Below are 17694 nucleotides of genomic sequence, written 5' to 3' on the forward strand. Positions count from 1 at the left end.
ATACTGTATAAAGGCCGCTCTGCTCTCTCAGCATGAGACAGAGAGTGAGAGTTTCCATGTAAAACATATCATTTACCAGCTTGACTTTTATACAACACGTGGTTGTTGCTCACACTTTATGAACTGAAGTAACCCCGTAACCCGCATATGAGCCGTGTTTGACAGGCAACGCTGTTTCTCGAAGGACACAGATATATGTCAAGCACAGCACTTAAACCCCTGGTTTTTTTTTAACCAATACAATTGGGCAATCCATGAAGAGATATGTTACTTTATTGAAGTGTTTTATAGTTGTGTGTGATATTAAGGCTGTATTATAAATACATTGATGTTGATGGTGCTGTGTTCTTACCACCACTGAACTGAATCGAAGACTTGTAGAATGGCTTACTGTACATTAAAATAACTCATGTTATAGGAATATAAGGTCCGCTATAAATAAATTGTACAGATCTGGTATAAGTGTGTATTTGATGTCATTTAAAGCTGTGTATTCACAACTTTTTTTTTTTTTACAGATATAAACGAGTGTGAGATTGGGGCTCACAACTGCGACAAACACGCTACCTGTACTAATACAGCAGGGAGTTTTAAATGCAGCTGTGGTCCAGGATGGATTGGCAATGGAATTAAATGTGTTGGTAAGTGTTCACTAGGTTTTCTAGTGTCAAAATTCTACTACAATATATATAGTTGGATGAGGCCTGACATGGTCTAGCAGAATCTATCATTTAAATGATGAGACTACCTGTGAATTCTGACAATTTGTTGCTACAGTTCTACAAAACCCTGTAACATTTCCCAAAATAACAGTTAAACCACACCTTTTTATTGTGTTAAGCCTATCCAGAATGCATGTAGTTTCCAGCATGCATGCATATTCGTTTGGCTCTGTTTGAAGATAATAACTTGGAACCTGTTCATTGTTACAGATCTGGACGAGTGTTCTAATGGAACTCACATGTGCAGTGCTAATGCAGAATGTAGAAACACCATGGGGTCTTACCGGTGTCAGTGTAAAGAGGGCTACTCTGGAGATGGCTTCTTCTGTACAGGTGAATTGTAGTTCCATGTCGTGTATGATAATGGGCATGGTGCATTTATTATTATTTTTTTTTTACATTTGATATATACTATATCTAATAATAAAGGTTACACAAAATCATCACAAGTTGATACAGCAAAGCAGACTATTTATCAAATGCAAAGATTCTTTATCAGTCACAGTTGGATCGCTAAATAGTATATATTTGAAGAATCATAAAGCTGCATTTACTTAACATTTTCAATAGTGCATCATTTTGAAACAAGATTGGTACACTGTTTGGAGTACAAAGAAACCTAAAATTACATTCGTGTTTGATAAAATAAAATTTGTATGGGAACGAAGAGATTCAGACAAAACCACAAAGATGGGGTTTTCTGAAAATCGGCTAGAAAAATACTGCAAAGGGCAATTAATTATAGGGAGTATCCAGAATTGCCGAAGAAGCTGAATAACAAATGACCAACTGTCTTTTGTGTAAGATTATCATTGACAAAACCACATTGATTTTTTAAAGGCAAAACCTGTTCAATAAGCAGTCATCAAAACCCTGCTGTGGAATAAAACGCATCACAGTTAATGGTACACTTTCATATTTCAGAGCCAGCTTCTGTTAAATCTAACAGGAATTATAAGTGTAATAGCTGCTAATAGCTTCCAATTGTGACATGTCTTGTGATGTATTTATAATGCCTGGTTTGGAAGGAGTATGTTTTGTAAAGAGGTATAATTATTCACACTGTTACAGATAGTGACGAGTGTGCAGATAATGTCAATCTGTGTGAGAATGGCCACTGTCTGAATATTCCTGGTGGATACCGTTGCGATTGTGACATGGGCTTTTCACCAACTGTGGATGGAAAAGCATGTCAAGGTAATTTACTTCATCCAATCTTTGTGATAAAACACACATTAAATAATCACATGTGACTCAAGACTGAACCCCATATCAAGTTAATGGTGTAACATATTTACTGCTAGCTTGTTTGATTGCAAGATTTCTCCTACAGCTAATAACCATTTTATATGGCTCAAAAATGTTGAAACCAAAAGCTTAGTTCATGCTTCTAATATCTGTAAACACATTAACCTCCAGAGATCATAAAAAGGTGTTCCTGTAGACTCATACACATTCTAGGATTTAATTTTGTTGACTCATTATTTATATTATTGAATATGGATGAAAATATTATTTACAGTTTAACATTAACTTGATCATTCCACACCCAATCCCTGTGTGGAAGTCAATGCAGCATTTCCAGACACTGAGTTAATGACCTCCTAATGGTTATTGTGACCATTGCCTTTGTATGTTTTTTTTTTATTTTGCCAGTAATCATAAAACTAACATGCTGTGTTCTACTACAGATATTGATGAATGTGCATTCCCTGATATCTGTGTCTATGGAACCTGTCACAATATTCCAGGACTGTTTCGATGTGAATGTGACACAGGGTATGAATTGGACAGGACTGGTGGCAACTGTACAGGTAAAAAGACTATTTAAAACTTGTAGTTTATAAGCAAACAGTGTTCCTTCATTATATCCAACTGATAATGCATGAGTATATGGGAAGATAATGGGACATCCCTCTAAAAATGCTGTATCAGATGGTGGAGAAGTGCTGCAGTAAATACAGGAAAACGTGATGCAGTAAATACAGGAAGTTTGCTATGAGTTGTTAACCATCCAAATGAGGAGAACTTACATGTTTTATAAGTCAGCCACCAACCTCCTTTTGAACTGCTAAAATCTTGGAACCGTTTGAAATGACAGCTTTACATGTTTAATGTTATGGAGACTGAAAAATCTAACGGCACCTTTCACTTTGACCTGTGACCTAATTTAGATGCCATATTGTGGTCATGTGAGTTAAAGCCTTAACACTAGTGACTTTATAGTCTATACACAACTATAATCTATGGTTCTCTAGGTGAAGTCTGATCGCATAAGAAAAATGAATCCTTTTGTGGCAGTCATTTTACAGAGCTGCCACTCCACACTGTCAGTGACTCGTATCTCAAATAACCTTTCAGGTTGTTTCATGTTTGCACAGGTTATGTAAACACTGCATGCTAAATGTGTTGACGATCTTGTCATTGACACTGTTTAAACCTCTGCAAGTTTAAATTATACAGACTTTTCACCCATTTTTACCATTTGATTAGAGATGCCATGCCATTATATTATTCCTCTGTGGCTGCTTTGTTTTTCTACACAAATCCCCATTTCTAGTTATTGTTTGGTTCTAGTACGCCTTTGCAGTTAAGTGGTTGACCCTCCCCTTCATCTTTGATAAAGTCTTCAAGTAAGTAAATTTGACTGGAAGGGGCTTGCACAGGCCGGTGATCTACGGGTACTGTTGAGTAACGTAGCCTGCCCAGGTGGCACTTTGCACTAAATGCTCCAAAGAATTCTGTCATTCTTTCTTTGTTGATGGCAGCTCCTGCCTGAGATTAATGACCACACTTAGCTCAGCTTGTGCTAGACTGGAAACTGTGACATCAGCCCCACCCACCCCAGTAATGATGTCATTGTAAATTAGTCAGCCCTCAATGAGTGCTGACAGTCACTGCTTTATGGCACACACTCCCCTTGCCCTCTCCGCACGTGTGAGGATGAAATAGCCTTTCTTAATTATTATTATTATTATTATTAATTTCTTAGCAGACGCCCTTATCCAGGGTGACTTACAATCGTAAGCAAATACATTTCAAGTCTTGAAGTCTTATTTAATTGGGAGCTGTGCATGAACTCATACAGATGACCCCCGTTCTCATAGGTGTGTTGCACATTTTGTTTTCCAGATGTCAATGAGTGCGCCGATCCGACGACTTGCATCAGTGGAATTTGTGTTAACACCCCTGGCAGCTACCGCTGCAACTGTCCTCCAGGTTTTGAGCTCAACCCTACGCGGGTTGGCTGCGTGGGTGAGATTTGCTCATTTCATTTTCAGGACACTCGGTAATTTAGAGGCACCATGCATATTAAGAAATCATCTTCTAAACAGGATTCTATTCAAGCGATTGTTCGACACAAGTCTGTGCCAAACGTGTTAAAACCTGTAAGGGACGAACAATATTATTTCTGTATTGGATTTTATAACTTGCATAAAAAAAGCAATGGAGCGTTTAAAAAGTATATAAACCATTACAAAACATATTGGGATTGGGATGTTATAGTTTTATAAGTGCATAATTAAGCTTTTTTTTTGTTAAAACAGCAGCAGTAACATACAAGGTTACAATAAAGCAGCCTGAGTTGGAGTGAGTTGTGATTTCATACTGGGAGTAGTCCTGGATAAATGAATCACAAACGGATGAACTAATACACATGTTCTAAACCGAACAATTTCTAGTTTCTATTGCAATTACCAGAGCGGCCCATTAAATCCATATAGCGTGCTGTGGTAATCTACTTACTATTAGCATGTTGTTTTTGGTAGATACACGTTCTGGCAATTGTTACCTGGAATTCCAGCCACGTGGAGACGGGTCTGATGTTCTGTCCTGTTCTAATGAGATCGGTGTTGGCGTTTCAAAGGCTTCTTGTTGCTGTTCGTTGGGTCAAGCTTGGGGCAACCCTTGTGAGCAGTGCCCGCCCATTAACTCTTGTAAGTCTGTCACATTTCTGTATTTCATTTTAATACACGTGTTATATCTAGAATATATGCTGGTAAAGGCTTGTGAATACGCCATGTAACATGGGATTCAACATTCCTTACAGCTCATTATAAAATATTATGTCCGGGTGGAGAAGGCTTCAGACCCAACCCCATCACAGTCATTCTTGAAGGTAAGTCTTTTGTATAAATTACATATCCAATTCTCATTACAGGATGGCCCAGAAAAAATAAAACTGAAACTTGTTTGCTAAAAAAATATATGTTAGTATGTACTTAATGCACTGTTGGTACTGTAGGTAGACACCGCTTCCCCTATGCCATATTTCACACTGATCAAAGTGTTTATTGTTAAACATTTGTATAAGTCAAGTGGAAAAGGGCCAATGTTCTTTTTTCAGGGTTGCCCAGTATATTGATCATTGCTCATCCTTCTGCTTCACTTATAAATGAGTTCTACAAGCCAACTATATCTCGTTTAGATGTAGCTGGAAGTATCAATAATTGATTCCTCAATAATGTAGCATGCTGTAATGTATTTATATAAGACCTCAATCTAACACATGTTCTCTGTGGCAGATATCAATGAGTGTCAGGAGCTACCGGGGCTTTGCCAAGGAGGAAATTGCATCAACACATTTGGAAGCTTCCAATGTGAATGTCCCCCTGGCTTTTACCTAAATGTAGAAACACGAGTCTGCGATGGTATGAATCTTAATTTACTAACTGTTAGCTATAGGCATCCTTTGGGTTTTATTTAGGTTTTTGTTTATTGTGATTATCAAGGACATTGAAAATACATACCTAGACTGCATTTGGCATATTTGCACTCTTTTTTGCAATCGTGCATGGCCTGGTGCCACATGGTTGACGTCATATGTGGATTAAATCAGAAAGAAGAGTTTTCTATTTTGTGTTCGGTAATCTTCCCAAGTGTACTGGAAACATGCTTCCAGTGATGTCATTTACACACACCTGTTTCAAAGCAAACAAATATCAACAGCCCTTTTAGGGAGGAAAAAAATATGAATTTGGCATTTAATTTTGTATTTAATTAGTTGACATAATCCTGCCACGTACTGTAGATTAAAGTAACAGTATTGCTTATTTTTGCTTACATTAAGACATCACATTTTACAGCTGCAGAGGCAACCCACTGCATGTACTGAGACTCACATGACATACTATCTACACTGTTTGCCAATACATGACCTTTTTAATAATTATGTAATGGTATAAACTTGTCTTCCTCTATTTTACAGATGTTAACGAATGTGAAACACCTGGTATCTGTGGTCCAGGAACATGTTACAATACAGTCGGAAACTATACCTGTATTTGCCCTCCAGACTACATGCAGGTCAATGGTGGAAACAACTGTATGGGTAAGATTTTCATTCAGTCTTTAGCACTCACTCACAAAGGCGCTCATTCAGATGTCAGGAAACTTGGTTTGGACATTCCTTACCACAGTCTTTTGATGGCTTACATCTATGGCATGGGGAGCTGTTTTTACAATGGTGCTGCCTAATATAAGCTATCCAGAACTGCTTACATGCCTTTTATGCTATGTAAGATATGTACCATATCTATGAATTTAGAAAGTTGAAAAGCATAAGAAAAAGCTTTTTTTTTTTTTTTTTTTTTTTTTAATAATCCCTTAAATGTTTGTGGTTTGGTAATCTGAACCCTCATAATATATTTTCTTGCTAAACCTCAGATATGAGGAGGAGTCTGTGCTACAGGAATTTTCATTCTGACAATGGGACTTGCGATGGTGAGCTACCGTTCAATATGACCAAGAAGATGTGTTGCTGCTCCTATAATATTGGACGTGCCTGGAACAAGCCTTGTGAACAGTGCCCTATACCGAGCACCAGTAAGTATACAGACACTATTAAACATATAGAAAAGTGATATGTTATAGAGCTGAATAAAGCTGCGCTAAAAATGTTTGTCTGTGAAAGAAGCATAGAACCTGTTTTATTTAGCTATAAACACTGTGACCCATACTTGTTATTACTATCATGTCTAGAAGTTTATTCAAAAAGAGCTTTCTGATTCTGACTCTGACGTTTAATGGGCTAATAAACATACAGTATAGGTTTTTGCTGTCTGATTGGTTAGAAAACATGCATAATCCAATATTGATTTAATTGATTCTCAGATGAGTTTGCGATCCTCTGTGGAAGCCAGAGACCTGGATTTGTAATTGACATCTATACAGGGCAGCCAGTTGGTAAGACCTTTACTGTTTTACAGGATATAAAAAAAACACAGACTTATACAAGAATTGGGAAGACCTACTCCAGGCTGAAAATGCTTTTAATAGAAGGCTTTTAATCTTGCCAGTATAGCTGTAAGTTGAATGATTTATACTAGATAAACATGTAAGCAGTTATATATTTTAACATGTTTGTTTAAATGTACTGTGTTTGCTTGTATCTAAAATAAGTCGCATTCATTATTTTTGAATTCAAGTCAACTTCACTAAGTCACATTCTTACAGTTGTATCTTGCAATTTCTTTCAGTTATGCATAAGCAGATTCTGTTGTACATACTGGGGATGTAGGTTACATTCTGGCCTTGCATGATACTGTCAGCTGCAATGCATTTGTGATATCTTTGTGTGTGTTACTGATGTCTCTTGTTTAAATGACAATCGATTGGATCTGACTCAGTTTAGATCATTAAAAGTTCCTTGCGTTTCACAGACATTGACGAATGCAGGGATATCCCAGGAGTATGTGAGAATGGAGTCTGCATCAACATGATTGGCAGCTTCAGGTGTGAATGCCCGGTGGGCTTTGTGTACAACGACAAATTACTGATCTGCGAAGGTACGTCTTGTTCTTGAGAAATGACAATGCCCTTTGCGTGTCTGGTAAAATAATTCACCAACTGCCAATTCTTCATTGTAATCGCTATATTTGTTGTTGTTTGTGGGGTTTTTTTTGCATGTTTTTGGTTTAATGTCTTGTATTAAAGTTCGTATTGTAAATGCTATCATATCTATTTATTGATTTATTTCAGACATTGATGAATGTCAGAATGGACCAGTTTGTCAACAGAACGCAGACTGTCTGAACACGGCAGGCAGCTATCGCTGTGAATGTAAACCAGGCTACAGGTTCACTTCTACTGGGCAGTGTATTGGTATGTTCAGTAATGCAGCTTTTCTATACCCCCAATTACCCACATGACATATATCTTTTATACATGCTACAGTTAGGTCTAGTAATGGTAACACACATAAAGCTTGCAGTGTTATAAAAGAAGAATCTACTCCAGTATATTACACTTTGAATTGTACTATTCTGAAGGCAATCTACTGTCGGTTACTTACACTATGTTCAATTAAAGCTCCTTTATGGTTTTGTGGGGCATTAGGAGGAAAGGTGTAAATGTATTTAAAAAACAAAGGCACATTACAAAATAAACAGTCCACTTGACTGATTATGTACAGAGTTAGCAAGCCTTTTGTTTTAATCTCTTTATCAAAACTACACCACATGTACAGACAGGAAAATCTTATAATATGGACCAAAAGATTTCATTTTAATACTGGGTATGCTTTGCTTCCTGTTCTTTCTTTGTTGCATATAAAAATGGAACACAATGCAGCAAACGGATATGCCGTATGAGTGAAGCTAGCTGATAAATATTTAAAGCCATTCTTACATTTTCCACACCGTTTGCTAAATCAGAAACAGCATTGTGTTAATGATTGAGATGCAGTTGAATGAAAAGAGTATTCAAGTTGTTCTGTTTTCCTCCTGCAGATCGCAATGAGTGTCTGGAATTGCCCAATGCATGTAGTCATGGGCAGTGTATTGACATTGTTGGAAGCTTCCGTTGCATCTGCAATAATGGATTTAAAGCAACTGCAGATCAAACTATGTGTATAGGTAGGTAATAAAACTACAGTATGATCGTTCATGGCCATATAGTAGAGAACGTTCTAGGAATGTTAGCAGAAGAGGTTTATATATATATAAGTGCCCAGGAGAAAAGTTGTGAAGAATATTACTTTGAAAACATTTTAGTATGAAGATTAATATGAAGAAAATAACTGACATTGTGCGTGTTTCAGATGTTGATGAATGCGAACGGCAACCGTGTGGCAATGGGACATGTAAAAATACAGTTGGCTCATACAACTGCCTGTGTTATCCTGGATTTGATCTTTCTCACAACAGTGACTGCATAGGTAAGTTACATCACAGCTCAGATTAATGAAGGCCTGATTATAGCAACCGTTCACGTACGTTTTTTACTTTCCGGTGACGTAACATACTTGTTCAAATTCAAACAGGGCCAATGGTGAAAGGCAACATGTAATATATCATTGTCTATCCATAGGAACAGGCTACAGTGTACATGCCATTTGTTTTTCAGATGTGGACGAGTGTTCAACCAATAGGGGGCTCTGCAGGCACGGCAACTGTATAAACACTGTGGGCTCGTTCGTGTGTGTGTGCCAGGATGGCTACGAACTCACCGCCGATGGCAGGAGCTGTGTTGGTAAGTGCTAAAGGGCTGTTATCAGTAATAACAAGAACAGAGCACCTCTTAATAACAGTAATAGATAGCATATCATCGAAAAAGAGCAACAGCACACTGGAGGAGGAGGAGGAGGAGGGAGTGGTAGTTCACTGTGTTTGGACTGAAAATATTTGTTCTTAGTTCAGCTGTAGAAACAAATTCCTGTCTAAACGCAAGTGCCATGGTTTATTTTTTCAAAAGGATTCCTTTTCTTGCTAACTGAGTTTGCTGCATCAGACTTGGCGCTCTTGTGCATCAGAAGATACATGCGATATATTTAGTTCATTTGTAAAGATACATTTTTATGTTAAGATAAGTGTTGATGGTTGTTTATGTATATATAGGTATCTGATGTAAGAAAGATGTATTGTAAATAATAAAATACCTTTCATGTTTTAAATGTAGACCTTTATGTTCTGTGCTCTACAATGGTATATGGTAATTGGTACAATGTGTACTCCTAAGTATCACTTTATTTATTTTTAAAGCGCCACTGTTTTCCCAGAATGCTTTTGTCTCCAAGAAAATCATTTTCTGGTTTGCATAACCAGCTCAGTGCTTAAGGGTTTACAAAAATGTTTTCACTGATTCAACACAAATATGTGAATCACAAAAATATCGCTCATTTTGGATCGCTGAGACTTTAAGTCAATTTGAAGTCGTGTTTTTTTAATCAATTTTAATATCAGATATCAATGAGTGTGTGGTGAATCCTGGTACTTGCGGTCCTGGAACCTGTCAGAATTTGGACGGGACATACAGATGTATCTGCCCACCTGGATACTACTTGACAGAGGAGAGATGTGAAGGTATACACTCTACTTTTTTTCCTGTTGGGGACAGGGATGGATTTACTCTCTTATTTCTGTATAGTATGTAACACTTTGCTAAGATGTGGCTTCCTATCTTAAGTAACATAACAAACACTTCAGAGGTCTCACAATTTCCTAGATGAAAGATGCACACATTATTATAAATGTGTATTTGATTTTTTTAATGGTACTTTTTTCAACAGCTAAAGTCTGCATTGCTGTGATTGCTGGGAGTGTTGTAGTGTTCTTATCCAAAATGTACAGTGTCCAATTTTAAAGTGAATGACTGAGAGAATCCACTATACTTTCCAAGCAGGAGTGCAGTAAAATAGTCTCCCATTACGCAGGTTTGTGTTTATTTGTCTTACCTAACAAGCTAATTTCATTCTTGTAGATATTGACGAATGCACAGAGAGTCCGGATATCTGTGTATTCGGCACTTGCTCAAATACTCAAGGTAGTTTTATATGCAAGTGTCCAGAAGGCTTCCAATTGTCATCAACTGGGAGAAGATGTAATGGTGAGTCCTGTGCTTATTTTTCTGATTATTGTTATACCTGGATCAGTATTTACTACTGAGAGGCAATACTTAAATTAATATTGTGCCTCCTGCCTACTACATAGAATACTATAACCCAAGTATACTGTGCATTATCGATATAGCATGCGACCCACACATACATTTGTGTAATTATAAAATGACGGTAATACAGCTGTATAATGTAATTTTTAATTATAATTGTTTGCAATTCTTCTACAGATATAAGAGTAAACTTCTGTTTTACTAAGTTTGAGAACGGGAAGTGTTTTGCTACCAAAGCCAAGAACACCACAAAGTCAGCGTGTTGCTGTAGTGCCATGCCAGGGGAGGGCTGGGGCAGCCCGTGTGAAATCTGCCCTAAACAGAATGAACGTGAGTTAAAAAAAAACAAAAAAAACCAGGCACTGCCATCAAATAACTATAGCAACTGTGTTTTGCTCTGGAAGCAAACAAGATTTAAAAAAGAGCAAGGATTTGAAATATGAAATCCACCTGCAGGATGTGCTTTAACGGTATGCTTTGTTTTTCTTTGTAGCGGCGTTCGCTCTGCTCTGCCCAGGAGGGTATGGCATCGATATTGACCATGGGGACTCCCGAGTTGGTAGGCATTAACCCTTTCAGTCCTGAATTATTTTATATAACTAAGTTATATAATTCAAAAAGGAGTATACATCGGAACAGGACCATTTTCTTTTTTTACATATTTCTTTTTATTTCAAACCTTTTCTTTTTTTTTAATCCAGATTTGGACGAGTGCTCATCAGACCCAGGTATCTGCAAAAATGGGCAGTGCATTAATACAGATGGCTCCTTCCGGTGTGAATGTCCGTTTGGATTTAGTCTGGATTACAGTGGAATAAACTGTGAAGGTGAGGGTTTACTAGAAAATACTTCTCCCTGAAAGCTTGCCAATAGGTGTCATATGGCATTGAAAAACAAATCTGCAAGTGACTAAAGCTCAAGAGAAATAGCTGTATTATTTCACAGGGGGTTTCAAAGGTTGCTTGTGTTGTTTTCTTTTTGCACCAGATACTGACGAGTGTTCTGTGGGTAATCCTTGTGGCAATGGAACATGCACAAATGTGATTGGAGCTTTCGAATGCGCCTGTGAAGAGGGCTTTGAGCCTGGACCCATGATGTCCTGTGAAGGTACAAGCCTGCTTAAATCTCTTGTCTCATATAAATGTTTAGTTTCACACTATAACAGAATTCCATGTTTGCAACCTCAAAGATTAGCTGAAGAGACAAAACCATCAAATAAGCTTGCTACTGCTACGACTTGCAGCAGTGACATTTTCATGTTGGTGTTTTTACAATACTTACGTAGCTAATATTTTCAATATCGGTTTATACAATATGTACTTGAAAACAGTGCTCCAGATAAGGTTTTGGGTCTGGGAGTAACTTACCCTCTAATTTTAACACTGAGAGAGTACAATTTATTTTCAGGGGGTAAAATGCAACATTACCTTGAAGTCATGAGTAATCTCGATAAATACTGTACAATCTTTCATGGTAATGGGGTAGGCATTAAAAAAGAGCCTTGCATTTTAACTGCAATGTTACTTTCAACTACTGTATAATCACGCGTGTGTTCTACAGGGTTCTTTATCGGCTCAGCGCAATGTTTTTCGAGGTGTCACACTGACTCTGCAAATTAATTACGTTACTTATATTTTAACATTAAATTCTTAAACTCAGTGAACATGTTAAAACTTCAATATTAAGCCATACAGATAAATAAAATGAGGAAATGCATTCATAAGTTCTGTAACAATGTGTTTAATATTATAGGCACCTTTCTTTAGCGGTTGCCTCTGATGATGGTTCCAGTTGGATTTGTAGCTGGACTGGGGTGTTTACACTTCAACCAGTGTAGCTTCAAAATGTTCTTAGTCTTACTGTGATTGGCTGCAAAGACAACAGGGCTAGCCAGAGATTGGATAATGTTGTTGGGTTGGTTTTCTTGTGTAGTTTCCTAGTAACTGAAGACATTGTATTCTGGGAGATGTGGTTGTTAGTGGAAGTTTTAGGGGAGACAGACAAGCTGTGCAGCATAATTGCTATGCACATTTTTACACATTAAATTTAAATTTAGTGCGTATTATTTTTTAATGCGTAAAAACGGCAGATATGCCGTTTATCTGGACTGCTGCATGTAAGTAATTCACTTCTAACTTGTACCAAATATGTTCTGTGGTGGTATTTTTTATTTTGATAACAATAACTAACAATAACTTTTGATTTATTTTCATGTAGATGTGAACGAATGTGCTCAGAATCGCCTGCTCTGTGCTTTTCGCTGTGTGAACATTGTGGGCTCATATGAGTGCAAATGTCCTGCGGGCTATGTTCTCAGAGAAGATAAAAGAATGTGCAAAGGTGAGGATAGAAAAAAAGAATAATGCTAATCCTGCACTGGTAAAGGTGAATTCAGTGATTGCTATGCCATGGCTGTTTTTTTACACCCCTAGTATAGAAGTGGATGAATTATACTGTACTGTTGTGCATGAAACTGTCCTTCATTTTGCAAAATGAAGCATTGTACGTGAGATCTAGGAATGTTCTGCACCTGTCTATTCCAAAATGAGAGAGAGGGTTTAGGTGAGGCACAGACCATAAAATGTAATGGTTAGCATTCTGTAGTGCTGTAGCATGTTGAAACACTGTCTAAAGCTACTTTATGCACAAGACAAAGAGCAACAGCACACAGCTACAAGAATGGATTATTTGGGGCGCAGTAAACGTTTGATGTCTGATCATGTCACTCAGGCTACTTAGTTGCCCTCTGAGTATTTCGGTGGTACTAGAACACAGTTTAACAAGTGTAGAAGTTCCAAGAAAAAATACATTAATTATAGAGTGGTCTAATATGTGCCTTACATTTGTCAATATCCCAAACGAGTTTAATCTCATTAAATAGGTATGTCATTCAGCATCAATGTCCATTCCATATAAATACTGCAATATATGTTTTCTCTCTAAGACCAAAATGAGTGTGAAGATGGAATTGATGACTGTGAGTCCAGAGGGATGCTCTGCAAGAACCTGATAGGACTCTACATGTGTATCTGCCCACCTGGGTATGTGCGCAGGCCGAATGGAGACGGCTGCATTGGTGAGTGTGAATTTGGCATTCAAAAGTGTGCAGAAGGGTGTTTATTGCCATGAATAGTAATTCATTATCAACAACAATTTTGATTACTGCAAACGACTGCATTTGTGAAGCGCCTATTAAATTAGTAGAAAGTCTCACAAGATTTCAGTCACCAGCCAGGTGCAAACAGATACCTACAGGTATGTGACCAGAAAAAAAAGTGGTTGTCTTGTAATGTGCCTTTTGGGGTTTTTTTTGGGGTTTTTTTGTTACATACAGCCTTTATTTTAGCAGTGGAAAGCATGACAAGAAGTCTTTGGCACTGCAAAAAAAAGTGTAACGAGTCATCAATGGAAAAAATAATGAAATGGAAAATAAAAAAACACAGGGGGTTATATTCATAAAAGCTAATGTGGGCTTTTGCCATATTTTAGTTTTGGGGGTGGGGCACTAAAAATAAAGCAAGTTTCTGAAATAGTTTGCAGCTGCAAATTCATTTAGCAAAACTATGCAGTTAAGTGAGGAGTAATAAAAACAGACAAGATTACTACAATTCTGTCATGTTGAAAACAGTTTTGCATTGAAAAGGTGTTTTAATTTATCACAGGGGTCTCATTAGGTTTCTTTCTCTTTATTACTGTGTCTGACTGTGTCACTGTTTTTGGGCAGATAAGAATGAATGTACAGCCAAACCGGGCATCTGTGAGAACGGCCGCTGCATTAACACAGTTGGCAGCTACAGATGCTCATGCCATGAAGGGTTTAGTGCCAGTTCCTCTGAGACTGAATGCATTGGTAAGGCTTACGGATTGACATAGTAAAATGTGCACATGTGATTCATGCTATAGAACTCCAGTATGTGTAAAGAAATGTATTGTCTGAATACCAAATAAAATAATAATAACCTGGAGAAAAATAGAAGTAAAACTATCTGAGAATGACATGCTGAGGTAAAGATTGTTTAAAGTCACACAGCAGGACAGGGTCAAAATGGTGTCTTTGTGAATGAACTCAACTGCTGAAAAGACCTTTCTAGAAAAAAAATAGGATATAAGAAGATATATTTGAAGAGAGAGTTGCATGTTTTTTTCATTTTCTTTTCTTCAGACAACCGGCAAGGGTTTTGCTTCACTGAGGTCCTGCAGAGTCTCTGCCAGATGACATCTAGCAGCCAGAACGCCGTCACCAAGTCTGAGTGCTGCTGTGACGGAGGGCGTGGCTGGGGTCCGAACTGCGAGATCTGCCCCTTGCCTGGTACCGGACAGTTCAAAAAGATGTGCCCGCTCGGGCCCGGATACACTACCGATGGGAAAGGTGGGTCATCCATAAGTATAAAACACTCTGAAATGAGTCAAATTCTTTTGAAAAAGGGTTTGACTATACCACTCTTTCTATGGTGTGAAGAAGCCACTGAGGATAACTGTACACATGTTATGTTTGGTGTTATGATTTATTAAAGGTGTACACTGGAAATGCTCCAAGTTACCCTACATCTCTGTTAAGAGACCTGTAACACAACCTATGCACTAATATACAATGATGTGTCAACTTTTAAAATCCCTAAATTGTGCCTTTGGATATTATCTCATTTTTGGAATTAATTGCCTTCGAACATAAAATGGCCTCTTTACGATACCTTTAAGTACTGACTATGACCAGGATCATGTAAATTGGAATTGTTTTAATTTGTATGGTTGTTTTTATGATTGTTTAAAGTGTTTTTGTCCTGTTTGAATGATTTGTCTCTTTTTGCCATTGATTGTATAATGTTATTTCTTCTCTTACCAGGATCCCTTTTAAATCAGATGTTTATCTCAAGGGTTCTGTCCTAGTTAAATAAATGTAAAAAATAATAATAATAAATCTGTAACTATAAAACACTAGATCGTGTTAAGTTAGGAAATACTAAAAGAAACACAAGCGTTTCAACGTTTCGAGGAACAGAAAGACATTGAAAAAGACCTTTAGGTTTTTAGGTTTAGGTAAGCCCCACCTCTAGGGGGTCCTATTGAAAGGAAGGTGAAAGTACAGTATAATTCTGTACAGTTGTGAATATTTAAATTACTGTTAAATGCAATGCCGTGCAAAGTAAAGATGAGAGTAAAATGAAGTCAATCATGAAGCGAGCTGTGTGGTAACACAAAACTTCATTACCAGTTCAGTATTGAAAGGTAATTGAATGTGAATTTGCCAAATTGCACCCAAGTGTGTTACTTATTACTTTGAATCCTTAAATTATAACATTTTCATACAGACAGTGTTTCAAATTCAGGAAGAAAACATTGTCGATTTTGATTTGTTGCATAATCTAAACACTGATGTGTTGTTGTTTTTTTGCGTGTGTTTATTTCCAGATATTGATGAGTGCCGTGTCATAGGAGGTCTTTGTCAAAATGGACAGTGTATAAATAACATGGGATCCTATAGCTGCTTGTGCAAATCTGGATATACTACAGATTTAACAGGGACTGGCTGTGTGGGTAAGTGCCTCAATTAATTTAGAATGCCGGCAGAAATAATGACTATTCTCTTCAGCATTGTTACAATCTCCAGGGTTCAGACCAGACTATTATATAGAAATCCAACCAGCTTGGCTCAAAATACTGCTGTTTCTTTGCTCAGTATCTTGGCTTAGTTACAGTACTGGGTACTGACGATACTGTGCAATGTGTACTGGATCATCTATAGAAAATGGGATCCATTTTTGTGCTCAGAATATGTGCACATGTTCTCAGCACTTTCTAACATTGACAGTGTTTCTGCTCCTACTTAGTCCTCAATTGAATGGGCTGGTTAGGAGAAGGCTGCTCATCTCTAGGCATTCAGTCCTTCTCATCAATGTTATATCCTTCTCATCATTGTTGCATCCTTCTCATCAATGTTGTATCCTTCTCATCAATGTTGACGCAACTCCAATTAAGATCCTGGAGGGTGTTAACAAGAGGATCTAGTACAATATTACCCAAGCAACATTCAACTACCAGTTAGCATAATGTATTTGTAAAATAAATCCATTAGAATCATGAACAATTGTTCATTAAAGGTTAAAAGACTGTAGCCACAACTCATGATCACAAAACTGTAACCTTCACGTGTATCTAGCTAATGGGCACCATCTTAAATTCACCATCATATTTAAAAAACAGGCTACCATTGTATATCACTGGTAGTGTACATCTAGTAATGTTAATGCATCCCAGGGGCACAATAATCTCCCCCAGCTCGAAACAAATTTCAGGGCGGGAGTCAGTTACTGACCTAATACACCTAATACATACAATGGGGCTGGTATCTTTAACTGGTTAAATACTGGGCCAGTTGCCTGCTAGATGAAAATTGCAGCCCAAAAAAAAAAAAAAATTATGAAAATGTATGCCGAGAGCATCTGTTTAATCTATTGCACTGTAGAGCATTGCATATTAATACTGTATATGTGTCTGCCAATTGTATATACTTGCCCTTTTATATCCAGTATTTAGTCAGTCTGGTTATTCAAAGCTGGCACAATTAGTACATTCGAGGGGCTATAGTGTTCCAGTATAATCATATGGAAATGTTCTCTTCTACACAAGTATTTTTTCAGACAGCTCGCTATAAACAGGGGAACCTTTCGTGGTTATATTTTTTTTTAATACAGGTTTAATACAGATTTGAAGAATTATGAAATCTATATTGGATTACATGCGCTCTAAATCATGAGCTGTAGTCACTGTTTATGTACCAATGCTGTAAAACAACGTTTGACTAAATTGCAGATCTTGACGAATGCGTTCAAGCGCCGAAGCCTTGCAATTTCATCTGCAAAAACATTGAAGGGAGCTACCTGTGCTCCTGTCCAAGAGGCTACATCCTCCAAGAAGATGGAAAGAGTTGCAGAGGTAACTGACTGCCTTTTTAAACAAGCAATTAGGTGTGGCTTGTGTGGTTTTAACATTATGGACACTGGCTTAGCTTGTGAACTGGCTTTGCCAATCTGGTTAATAATAAAGATGCACACTGCAGTCAGAGGTCCCTTTCTAGACAGCTTAA

General features: G+C 37.5%; 1 protein-coding gene across 2 annotated transcripts in view; it reads left to right on the forward strand.

The window, feature by feature from the left end:
* Positions 1–17694, forward strand: part of LOC117428027 (fibrillin-1-like) — a 72849-nt gene that overhangs the window by 46935 nt on the left and 8220 nt on the right. For both annotated transcript variants that reach the window (XM_058995126.1, XM_058995127.1), the window contains exons 33-60: positions 519–641; positions 933–1055; positions 1794–1919; positions 2414–2536; positions 3855–3977; positions 4493–4660; positions 4774–4842; positions 5249–5374; positions 5932–6054; positions 6390–6548; positions 6837–6908; positions 7385–7510; positions 7704–7826; positions 8453–8578; positions 8764–8880; positions 9069–9194; positions 9905–10024; positions 10422–10547; positions 10788–10940; positions 11104–11169; positions 11312–11437; positions 11598–11717; positions 12828–12950; positions 13555–13686; positions 14335–14460; positions 14773–14979; positions 16020–16145; positions 17421–17543. In XM_058995126.1, the coding sequence (XP_058851109.1) occupies positions 519–641; positions 933–1055; positions 1794–1919; positions 2414–2536; positions 3855–3977; positions 4493–4660; positions 4774–4842; positions 5249–5374; positions 5932–6054; positions 6390–6548; positions 6837–6908; positions 7385–7510; positions 7704–7826; positions 8453–8578; positions 8764–8880; positions 9069–9194; positions 9905–10024; positions 10422–10547; positions 10788–10940; positions 11104–11169; positions 11312–11437; positions 11598–11717; positions 12828–12950; positions 13555–13686; positions 14335–14460; positions 14773–14979; positions 16020–16145; positions 17421–17543 (3501 nt within the window). The remainder of the gene's footprint in view (positions 1–518; positions 642–932; positions 1056–1793; positions 1920–2413; positions 2537–3854; positions 3978–4492; positions 4661–4773; positions 4843–5248; positions 5375–5931; positions 6055–6389; positions 6549–6836; positions 6909–7384; positions 7511–7703; positions 7827–8452; positions 8579–8763; positions 8881–9068; positions 9195–9904; positions 10025–10421; positions 10548–10787; positions 10941–11103; positions 11170–11311; positions 11438–11597; positions 11718–12827; positions 12951–13554; positions 13687–14334; positions 14461–14772; positions 14980–16019; positions 16146–17420; positions 17544–17694) is intronic.

The sequence above is a fragment of the Acipenser ruthenus genome, chromosome 21, assembly GCF_902713425.1.
Source record: "Acipenser ruthenus chromosome 21, fAciRut3.2 maternal haplotype, whole genome shotgun sequence".
Lineage (NCBI taxonomy): Eukaryota > Metazoa > Chordata > Actinopteri > Acipenseriformes > Acipenseridae > Acipenser > Acipenser ruthenus.